The 11,201-nt window shown below is 39.7% G+C and overlaps 1 protein-coding gene across 9 annotated transcripts in view; it reads right to left on the bottom strand.

The window, feature by feature from the left end:
* MATR3 (matrin 3) overlaps window positions 1-11,201 on the bottom strand; it is a 61,555-nt gene that overhangs the window by 3,530 nt on the left and 46,824 nt on the right. For 4 of the 9 annotated variants that reach the window (XM_033181064.1, XM_033181065.1, XM_033181066.1 and 1 more), the window contains 11 exons: window positions 11,122-11,163; window positions 10,672-10,784; window positions 9,762-9,814; window positions 9,139-9,264; window positions 8,133-8,258; window positions 7,666-7,833; window positions 5,566-5,697; window positions 5,053-5,096; window positions 4,592-4,961; window positions 1,547-1,913; window positions 921-1,042 (listed from right to left, as the gene is read on the bottom strand). In XM_033181064.1, the coding sequence (XP_033036955.1) occupies window positions 921-1,042; window positions 1,547-1,913; window positions 4,592-4,961; window positions 5,053-5,096; window positions 5,566-5,697; window positions 7,666-7,833; window positions 8,133-8,258; window positions 9,139-9,264; window positions 9,762-9,814; window positions 10,672-10,784; window positions 11,122-11,163 (1,663 nt within the window). The remainder of the gene's footprint in view (window positions 1-920; window positions 1,043-1,546; window positions 1,914-4,591; window positions 4,962-5,052; window positions 5,097-5,565; window positions 5,698-7,665; window positions 7,834-8,132; window positions 8,259-9,138; window positions 9,265-9,761; window positions 9,815-10,671; window positions 10,785-11,121; window positions 11,164-11,201) is intronic. The other 5 variants (XM_033181068.1, XM_033181067.1, XM_033181074.1 and 2 more) reach the window with 2 other exon arrangements.

The raw sequence follows: 11,201 nt of genomic DNA on the forward strand, positions 1-11,201 counted from the left end.
GAGGCCGAGACGGGCGGATCACGAGGTCAGGAGATTGAGACCATCCTGGCTAACACGGTGAAACCCCGTCTCTACTAAAAAATACAAAAAACTAGCCGGGCGAAGTGGCGGGTGCCTGTAGTCCCAGCTACTCGGGAGGCTGAGGCAGGAGAATGGCGTAAACCCAGGAGGCGGAGCTTGCAGTGAGCTGAGATCTGGCCACTGCACTCCAGCCTGGGCGACAGAGCGAGACTCCGTCTCAAAAAAAAAAAAAATTATTTAATATGAATGGTCATGCGACTTTTAGTATTCAGACTCCCAGCATCTTCCAAATTAGAGATACAGCCCAACAACAATTTGAGAATACTTGAGTAAGTTTAATTCTATCACGGAATTTATAACATGGTTAGAAAACACTAAATTGTTACGTAACAAGGGTAAACTATGACAAGAGGCTCAACAGATGTTTCCATAATCCATCCATCAAGAAAGAAAGAAAGGGCCGGGCACGGTGGCTCATGCCTGTAATCCCAGCACTTTGGGAGGCTGAAGTGGGCAGATCACCAGAGGTCAGGAGTTCAAGACCAGCCAGCCTGGCCAACATAGTGAAACCCTATTTCTACTAAAAATACAAAAATTAGCTGCGTATGGTGGTGTATGCCTGTAATCTCAACTACTTGGGAGGCTGAGGCAGGAGAATTGCTTGAACCCGGGAGGTAGAGGTTGCAGTGAGCCAAGATCACACCATTGTACTCCAACCTTGGCGACAAGAGTGAAACTGTCTTAAAAAAGAAAAAAGTAAATAAAAAGTTATCTTCAGGATAAAGCACTGCATTGAGTCTAGAGAGAAGACTATACACATTTTACTTATATATCCCACTTATTTCCAGAACTTGTTAAGTTTTCACAAAAGAACTCTCCTGTTTTACATTCAGCCTTACCTTTAATTTCTGATAATGAGGAAGGCTGCTGCAATGAGTATTCTTTGCAACTTCTTCATTTGTATAAAAGAGGGAACACAGCTTACAGTAAAACCCTGTTTTAGGTATCACATAGTCTATACCTAGAAACACAAACATACATTCTTACAAATCAAACTGAAGATTTTATTTAGTATTCACAATTTTATCTGTCAACATAATTTAAATGAAACATGTTTCTGAGAAGTTCAATACAGCCTAAGATAGAAAACAAAAACAAAAATAGAACCATATTTTGCTTTTACCTAATTGATGTTTGAGGTCCCACCTAACTGTATTCTTAAAAAGAAATATAATATAGAAAAACAACACAGAAAGGCAAAACAAAAGCATGTGCAATTTGCAGGAAGTTTTATGAGGAGAAAAGGGAACACATTGTGGAATGACAACAGAAAATAACACAAAATCAGAGACATGCCTAAGAGGAAAATATATCCATTAAGATTTATAAATTGTTCCCTATAGAAACAAAGCAAATTTAAAATGCTACCACAGCTTATATAAGACCAACTTTAAAATCTTATTTTAAAACCTAAGAGTTTGTTTTGAGGAGAGTGAGGAAGGTGAAGAACAAAGACAAATCTCACCAACAGGAACATTGGGCTGATATGGTCCAATTCTATACTCATCTGGGATTGTATAGTCCTCCTTGTTCTCATCACTTTGACCATCTGCGTTTTCACTTGTATCTTTGTTGGGATCATCAGCGTTCTCAGCAGATTCAGCACCTGGTTCTGTGTTTTCCTCATTTTTAATTCCATTTTCCAACGCTGCTTCGTTTTCTTGATCAAGTTCCTCGATCTTGTCCACCTTAATTTCAACCAAACCATCATCATTTTTGTCACCAGATTTAAATGCCATGCCCGATTTACGAAGTTTCTGAAGTTCCGAATCTTCCTCATCACCAACCTCATCTAGAGTGACAAAACCTTCCATACTCCCTGGGAAACGACGCTGTTAAGAAAGACAAATTTACTCTGCAACAATTATCCTGCAGCATCCCTTCCATCTGCTTTACTTGAAGGGAAATGGATAGCGTCTTTGCCTTTTTGCCTTTTTTTCTTTTTTTTTTTTTCAGATGGAGTCTCGCTCTATTGCCCGGGCTGGAGTGCAGTGGCATGATCTCTGCTCACTGCAAGCTCCTCCTCCTGGGTTCACGCCATTCTCCTGCTTCAGCCTCTCGAGTAGCTAGGACTACAGGCGCCTGCCACCATGCCCGGCTAATTTTTTTGTTATTTTTAGTAGAGACGGTGTTTCACCATGTTAGCCAGGATGGTCTCGATCTCCTGACCTTGTTATCTGCCCGCCTTGGACTCCCAAAGTGCTAGGATTACAGGCGTGAGCCACCACGTCCGGCTGCGTCTTTGTCTTTATTCATTAGCTCAAAATAATAACTTCTTCCTTTCTCCCAAAAAAATTACTGATAATTTGAAAAATAATTTAGCTTATTTTAAAACTAAAAAATGGAAGGTCTGCCTCACACAAAGAGCAGAAATTAAATGAGGTAAGAATATTCATATTTTATCTTTTCTGAGACTACAATGCTGCTAGTGAACGTGTAAAAAACTTTATTTGGTAAAAGTTGAGCAATGTCCTTTGTAAGACAGTGTATTACAAATACCTACTCTTTAGAGCAAACGCTCAGTTTCAAATAGTGTAATGGCTAAAAAACCAAGCGCTGGGCCAGGCACGGTGGCTCACGCCTGTAATCCCAGCACTTTGGGAGGCTGAGGTGAGCGGATCACCCTGAGATCAGGAGTTCAAGACCATCCAGGCCAATATGGCAAAACCCCGTCTCTACTGAAAATACAAAAATTAGCCTGGTGTGGTGCTGGGTGCCTATAATCCCAGCTACTTGGGAGGCTGAGGCAGGAGAACTTGAACCTGGGAGGTGGAGGCTGCAGTAAGCTGAGATCATGCCACTGCACTCCAGACTGGGTGACTGAGTGAGACTCCGTCTCAAAAAAAAAAAAAAAATCATGCTCTGAAGAATAACTGCCTAAATTTTGGCTCTGTGTCTTATAGGATTATTTAACTTCTCCATACTTTGATTTTCCTCGTTTATGGAATGGAGGTAATAACAGTACGAGCTACATATGGTTATTGTGAGGATTAAATTAATAAATGTGTATATATATATAAAGAACTTAGAAAAAGGTATGGCATTAAATGCCATTAAACGTAATTATTAGCATTTATAAATGTAAACATAATGATCAGCTCTAGTTAGAAAAATAAAGGAAGCTGCCCGGGCGCGATGGCTCACGCCTGTAATCCCAGCACTTTGGGAGGCCGAGGCGGGTGGATCACGAGGTCAGGAGATCGAAACCATCCTGGTTAACACGGTGAAACCCCGTCTCTACTGGAAATACAAAAAATTAGCTGGGCGTGGTGGCAGTCGCAGCTACTCGGGAGGCTGAGGCAGGAGAATGGCTTGAACCCGGGAGGCGGAGCTTGCAGTGAGCCGAGATCGCGCAACTGCACTCCAGCCTGGGCGACAAGAGACAGACTCCGTCTCAAAAAAGAAAAAAAGAAAGAAAAAGAAAAATAAAGGAAGTTACTTGACGAAGCCATCAAATAAAAACCCAGAGGTAAATACTGGTTTTGAGTTGAATGTTACAGAAAAGGAACCAACGGAATACGGAATAGGATGGCAAAAATTTCATTTCACTCTACTTGTTTTTCTTGAGACAGAGTCTCGCTCTTGTCACCCAGGCTGGAGTACAGTGGTGTGATCTTCGCTAGCCTCCCAGATTCAAGCAACTCTCCTGCCTCAGTCTTTCTGAGTAGCTGCTACAGGTATGTGCCACCACACCTGTCTAATTTTTGTATTTTTAGTAGAGATGGGGTTTCACCATGTAGGTTCTGAACTCGTGGCCTCCAGTGATCTGCCGGGCCTCCCAAAGTGCTGGGATTACAGGCGTGACCCACTGGGCCTGGTTGACTCTGAAATTTTATGAGTCATTTAACATAAAAGGTTTTCCTCAAAGGCATTTTAATGCCCTACTCCTTAAGCTAGGCAGTCAGCACAATGTGGGTCTTTTGTTTTACTCTTATGTGTGTATTTTTATATTTATATTCACTTTATATGTGTCTTCTAAATGACTTACATGTTCAAATAAAATTGTTTTAAAAGATACTAAAGTATCTGACCAGGTCAACATATCTCAAATAGGTAAAATTATTCAATAATTTTTGAATGAGTGGCAAAAGTTTTAACTATCTCGGGTCAATTAACTTACTGCAAACTCATGTCCTGTATTTTTTTTTTCCAAAGCTACAATATAAGGCTACCTACCTATATGCTACCACAACTATTTTTTTAAAGCTACACTATAAGGCTGCCTACCCACACGCTACCACTACAATACAGAAGCATATACTGAGTCCTTCTCCCTCATTTTTACTAAAAAGTTTCCTCTTTGAGCTGATGTTTTTTGCCAACTATAATAAAATGTCTTATTTAATTATTGATTGCAGAGTTTAAATGTTTATATTCTGGTTCATATCTGATTTATTTTCGATTTAAATCATGTAATTCTCTTTATCTGACACTGCTTAGGTGAATAACTTGAAACACTGATCTGATCTAATGTTCTACTAAAACAAATCAATATTATGTCTTTCTTTACCTTTTTAAGCTTTTTCTTTGCTGCTGCTGAAGCACTTGCATCTTTTTTCACAGCTTTATCTGAAGGTTCCTTTTTCCCATCAGAAGCCACATCACCTAAATTAGCAAGATCGGTCTCGTCTCCCACTGAACTGCCACTTTCTAGCAGGGCTGCTGCTTCTTCTTCATCTACAAGTAGCTCATCTTCAGATTCAAGAAGCATATTAGGTTCCTGCTCTGTCTGGTCATCCTTTGTGTCTTTCTCACCATCTTCACCGGACTTCTCTTCTTGTTCTTTACCTTCGGTTGAACTTTCAGTCTTCTGGGAACCATCAGTTTTGGATTTCTTATCACTTGGAGATTCTTTGCCATCTGGAGAGTAAGATCTTTTTCTGAAATCAAAAGGACACACCACAATTAATTTGTCATCTGAAAAAGTTAAGTTGAATATACTCACACATATGAAAAACAAAATGAAATTACCGGGATTTATCTTTTTTCAGTAAATCAATGCCTCTGTTTGGAATCTAAAAGACAAAAAAAGTTTTACAGAAGTTAAATAATACATTTGCAGAATACACAATTATCCAGTGAATTAATAACTGGAGACGATCCCTATAATCAACTCAGCTTATTCAATCCCCATAACCTTATCCAAGAATCTAAGGTGCCTACAGTCAAACATTCATCATTATGACCATACCAACAGAGAAGTGGAAAATAAAGCACTCTGGTAGCAGAACGCTATTAAAAACGTAAAACAGGTAAGAGCAATGAAGGTGTCCTTTAGGGAAGACTAGTTCTGCCATTAAAGACCAGGAAAAAAAAGTTGTTCTTTTTCAATAACTTATTTCTTTCAATAGATTTACCTCTTTCAATAAACTTACATTTCAATAATCCTGTATTTTTTAGCATACAAAAATGTTTAGAAGAATGTTGTGGCTTTAAATATGTAAAAACAGGCTGTTAAATGATGACAAATCAAACACTACATACCCTCAATACCAGTTTTTTATATTTCTCAGACAGGTCAACCTTCACACATCTCCCCTGAAACCAAAGGGCTTTTTTCAAACAATGGTCAACCATTGCCATTGCATCTTCTCTTGTCTCCATCTCAATAAAAGCCTTGAAAAGAAAAGAACACAAGAAAAGAGAAACCACAAAGCACATTATATTTTATAAAATTATATAAAACCTTATTATGTATTCTACCTACTGGTTAGAAAATCTTCATTACTTTTTTTCTTTTCTGAGACAGGGTCTCACTGTGTCACCCAGGCTGGAATGCAGTGGCACAATCTTGGCTCACTGAAGCCTTGATGTGCTGGGCCCATGTGATCCTCCCACCTCAGCCCCCCAGTAGCTAGGTCTAAAGGCATGCACCACCATGCCTGGCTAATTTTTGTAGTTTTTGTAGGGATGGGGTTTCACCATCTTGCCTAGACTGGTCTCGAGCTCCTGGACTCAGACGATCCTCCTGCTTTGGCCTCCCAAAGTGTTGGGATTACAGGTGAAAGCCACCACACCCGGCTAAAAATTTTATCTTTAACACAAGAGTTAAAAAGTCACTGAATAGGGTTGGGCACAGTGGCTCACGCCTGTAATCCCAACACTTTGGGAGGCCACGGCGGGTGGCTCACCTGAGGTCAGAAATTCCGAGAACAGCCTGACCAGTATGGTGAAACCCCATCTCTACTACAAATGCAAAAATTAGCTGGGCCTGGTGGAGTGTGCCTACTGTAGTCCCAGCTACCCAGGAGGCGGGAGGTTACAGTGAGCCAGGATGGCACCATTGCACTCCAGACTGGGCAACAGAGCGAGACTCCATCTCAGAAAAAACCAAAAACCAAAAAACCAACCTGTCAGATTTACAAAATCCCCAAGAATCACTGTAGTGCCAAATACTAAACCATCTATATACACTATTTCTGCAAAAAAGTAATAAGCCCAGAAGATATTAAAATACTGTAAGAAAAATAAAAGTCTGGAAGAACACAAACTTGCAATGCTGAATTACAGAAGTGTTTAAAACAAAAAAAGAAAAATAGAAAAGATGTTCTCCTCATCCTTATTTCCTTTTTGATAGGCTCTCACTCCACTGCCTATGCTGAAGTGCAGTGGCACAGTCACAGTTAACTACAACCTTGGACTCCTGGGTTACCTAAGTGTTCCACCCAACCTCAGACTCCCAGAGTAGCTAAAATTGTATGAGCACACGACTTTGCCTGGTTAAAAAAATTTTTTTTTGTACAGATATGGCCTCAGTATGTTGTCTCAAATTCCTGGGCAACTCCGGCCTCAGCCTCCCAAAGTCTAGGGATTTACAGGCATGAGCCAATGCACCTGGCCTAACTCTAATTTTTTTTTGAAATGGGGTCTTGCTCTGTCACCCAGGCTGGAGTGCAGTGCAATCTTGGCTCACTGCAAGCTCCGCCTCCCGGGTTCACGCCATTACCCTGCCTCAGCCTCCCTACCACACTTGGCTAATTTTTTTGTATTTTTAGTAAGAGATGGGGTTTCACTGTGTTAGCCAGGATGGTCTCGATCTCCTGACCTTGTGATCTGCCCGCCTCCGCCTCCCCAAGTGCTGGGATTACAGGCGTAAGCCACCGTACCTGGCTAACTCTAAATTTTTTAAATAAAAGGAAAAAAAAAAAAAAGGATGAAATAAAACAACTCGTCCTCCAGATTTCATCCCTAAAAATAGGGATACACTTAAAAAAATTTTTTTTTCTTTTTTTTTGAGTTGGCAGTTTCGCTCTGCCACCCAGGCTGGAGTGCAGTGGCACAATCTTAGCTCACTACAACCTCTGCCTCCCACGGTTAAGTAATTCTCCTGCTTCAGCCTCCCCAGCAGCTGGGATTACAGGCACGCGCCACCACGCCCAGATAAGTTTTGTATTTTTGGTAGAGACAGAATTTCACCAAGCTTGCCAGGTTGGTCTCAAATTCCTGACATCAGGTGATTCATCCACCTTGGCCTCCCAAAGTGCTGGGATTACAGGCGTGAGGAACCACGCCCAGCCACATACTGAAAAATCTTAAAAGGATTTTAATAAATTATCTTCTCTAAAACTTCCTTATGTGTATTACCTGACTTTTCATCCTCATCAATATGTAATTCTTTATTTTCCCATAAGGCTCAGCAAGCTTGAGAACAGCACTATCAGAATAGCCAGAATGGGGCAAATTGCTGAGATGTATCACACGTCCAAGCTCTTGTTTTTGATCAAACTTCTGATCTGGCTTTCCTTCAGGTTTCTTTAATAAACAACAACAACAAAAGGAAAAACGTGCAATAATTATTAGTTTACAGTTAAAAACATCCTAGTCTTTACCAATTATTTTATTTTTATAGAGACGAGGTCTTACTATGTTGCCCAGGCTTGCCTTGAACTCCTGGGCCTCACATAATACTTCTCACCTTGGCCTCCCAAGGTGCTGGGATTACAGGCGTGAGCCACCACACCCGGCCTTAGCAGTAATTTTAAACAACCAAAGTTAATAAATATTAAAATGATTTGTTAAACTGATATACAGCTTGCAAAAATAAACATTACCTTTATTCTTTTATACTTCTGGGATAAATGAACTCTCACTGGCTTGCCAAATACTAACGCTGGTGTGGTTGTGTAATAATCCACTGCAGCCTGAGCATCCTCTGTGGTTGCCATTTCAATAAATGCCTGAAATTGTACAAAAAGTTATTTCTCTGTTTTTTCCAATCAGCCTTCTCACATTGAACTACAGATTTTTCTTCCTAAAAAATAACAATGCTCCAAATCTTTCCAGATATATTTAATCAGTAAGTAGAAAATACTTTCAAGAATTAAAAAACAAAACAAAAAACAGGCCAGGCCCAGTAGCTCACGCCTGTAATCCCAACACTTTGGGAGGCTGAGGCAGGCGGATCACGAGGTCGAGAAATTGAGACCATCCTGGCCAACAAGATGGTAAAACCCTGTCTCTACTAAAAATACAAAAATCAGCTGGGTGTAAGGGCGCACGCTTGTAGTCCCAGCTACTTGGGAGGCTGAGGTAGGAGAATCACTAGAACCCAGGAGGTGGAGGTTGTAGTGAGCCGAGATTGTGCCACTGCACTCCAGCCTGGGTGACAGAGCAAGACTCTGTCTCCTAAAACAAAAAAACAAAAAAACCCCACAAAACAATGTTGCCAATTTGCTATTTAAGGACCACCTCATATTAGTTCATTCTACTGCATTACTTTATTATTTACTATGCCTATTGGACTAAAAATAATGACTTGAAACCATCATTTTGGTATAGATCTGAAATGGCTTTCCACAAAATTTTCCTTTTACAGCTTTTATAGCAGTATAATGACAATTACTACCTAAGGATCATAATTCATAGTTACTAATAATCCATTAGCACTCTATTATTATTGATATTTATCACTACTGGTCTTTTCCTCTACAACATTCCGCATTTGATAAACTTAAGATTACCTTGAGTTTTATTTTTCTAATACAAAATCATTTAATTCTTATAGAAAATATATTAGTGGCATGAATAAATGAATAATACCATCATTTTAATTCATACCTCATTAATTTTATTTAGAATCAGATGATTTGAAATGACTCCAAATGGTTCCACCAGCTGTAATAGCTGGTATCTCAAGTTTTTCCCTCGTTGAAAATCCATGATGTGAACAACTCTGCTAGTTTCCTGTCCATTAGGGGGAAAAAAACAAGCAATTAAGTCTCTTTAAAGCAATATGAAACCAATTATGCATTAGGACTTTTTATAATCTATAATTAACCAGGGGAGTGTAAGTAAAACAACAACTCATAACATTCTAGAGAATTTTAAAACTACACATCAAACGTCACTGGGTAAGTTCTTTCTGACCATAGCCAAATGGTTAAACTACTTCAAAGTGTCAAAACATAGTCTCTGCTGTGATTTTTAAATTAAATATTGTACACATAAATGGACAGCAAAGGTTCCAAGATGCTGAATCAAGGTGAGCTCACTGGACTATGGGCATATAAAATTTGAAGTCTTAATTATTATCAAAGCCATATAAAAACCTGATGGTTTTCAAATTATAGCAATCATCCCATAAGGACCATGATACATATTCAACTAGTAAGGATTTAGGACAAATCATATTCCCCAAAATCGTAAATACAGTAAAAGCAAAAGCTTCATTCATTACTGACCACTCTGCCTTTTTGCATGTGTCTAGGTCCTTGCAGGTTTCCATTTCCAGCACCTTTATGGGAAGAGAAAGTTTTCAGTCTTGTAATCAATATATTTGCTTAAAAAAGCAATTTTACTGAAAAACGCGCATCTTCCAAACACAAACGAAAAGCTCTTACAAATATGTGATTACCATCACTTTTCATGCAATGTTATTTCTGAGTAATATTTAAATGAGCCTTCTTTCACCTATAATCATTGCCTTTAATTTTCAGAAAGGAGCCAGTGTGGTGATTCACACCTGTAATCCCAGCACTTTGGGAGGCTGAGGAGAATGGATCATTTGAGGCCAGGTGTTTGAGACCAGCCTGGGCAACACTGCGAAACCCTTGCCTCTACCAAAAATACAAAAATTAGCCAGGTGTGATGGCACACGCTTGTAATCCCAGTTACTCAGGAGAGGCTGAAGCACAAGAATCACTTGAACCAGGAAGGCAGAGGTTGTAGTGAGCGGAGATCGCACCATTACACTCCAGCCTGAGAGACAGAGTGAGACTCTGTCTCAAATAAAGAAACAAAATTTGTGGCCCGGCACAGCTGCTCACACCTGTAATCCTAGCTCTTTGGAGGCCCAGGTGGGTAGACTGCCTGAGGCCAAGAGTTCAAGATTAGTCTGGTCAACGTGGTTAAACCACATCTCTACTAAAAATACGAAAATTAGCTGGGCGTGGTGGCGGGCACCTGTAATCCCAGCTACTTGGGAGGCTGAGGCAGGAGAAATGCTTCACCCACGAGGCAGAGGTTACAGTGAGCCAATATGGCGCCATTGCGCTCCAGCCTGGGCAATAAGAGCGAACCCCTGTCTCAAAAAAATAAACATTTTCAGTAAGGGCTCTGTAAGGAAAAGTAACATGAATTTTATATAATTACCCAGATTTCCTCTTGGTCCAACTGCTGGTCCCCCAAGATGAAACGAGGGAGGTGGAGGTCCCAGAATTCCTGGTGCTGGATTTGTAGACTGCTGCAACATGAATGGATCACCCCTAGTAAAGTGAAGACATAAAATATAAATCATAATAAAGAGGTCCATTGGAAAGAATTAAGATATAATGTTAAAGCACCCCAACATATGACCACAACCACTTCAATCTTTCAGGGTATCTGTGAAGTAACTAGATCAAAGTCTACATTAACAATAAAAAAATACAAATTACTACATAATATATATTCTAAAAATTGTTAACTGAAGTGAATTTTATCCAAGTCTCATTTTCAGTAAAGAAATTCTGAAAATACTTTGTTTATGAAATGCTGAAAGTTAAACCTGAATTCCTTACATTGATCTCCTTTACAAATGGTAGCTTAAAAAATTTAACTTACATTGTGTGTCCTGTATCATTGTCAGGATTCCATTCTGGGTAGCTTTAAAAAGACCAGAAAATTAACTTTAAAATAAAACT

This window comes from Trachypithecus francoisi, unplaced genomic scaffold, assembly GCF_009764315.1.
Source record: "Trachypithecus francoisi isolate TF-2019V2 unplaced genomic scaffold, Tfra_2.0 Lachesis_group2, whole genome shotgun sequence".
In the NCBI taxonomy this organism is placed as follows: Eukaryota; Metazoa; Chordata; class Mammalia; order Primates; family Cercopithecidae; genus Trachypithecus; species Trachypithecus francoisi.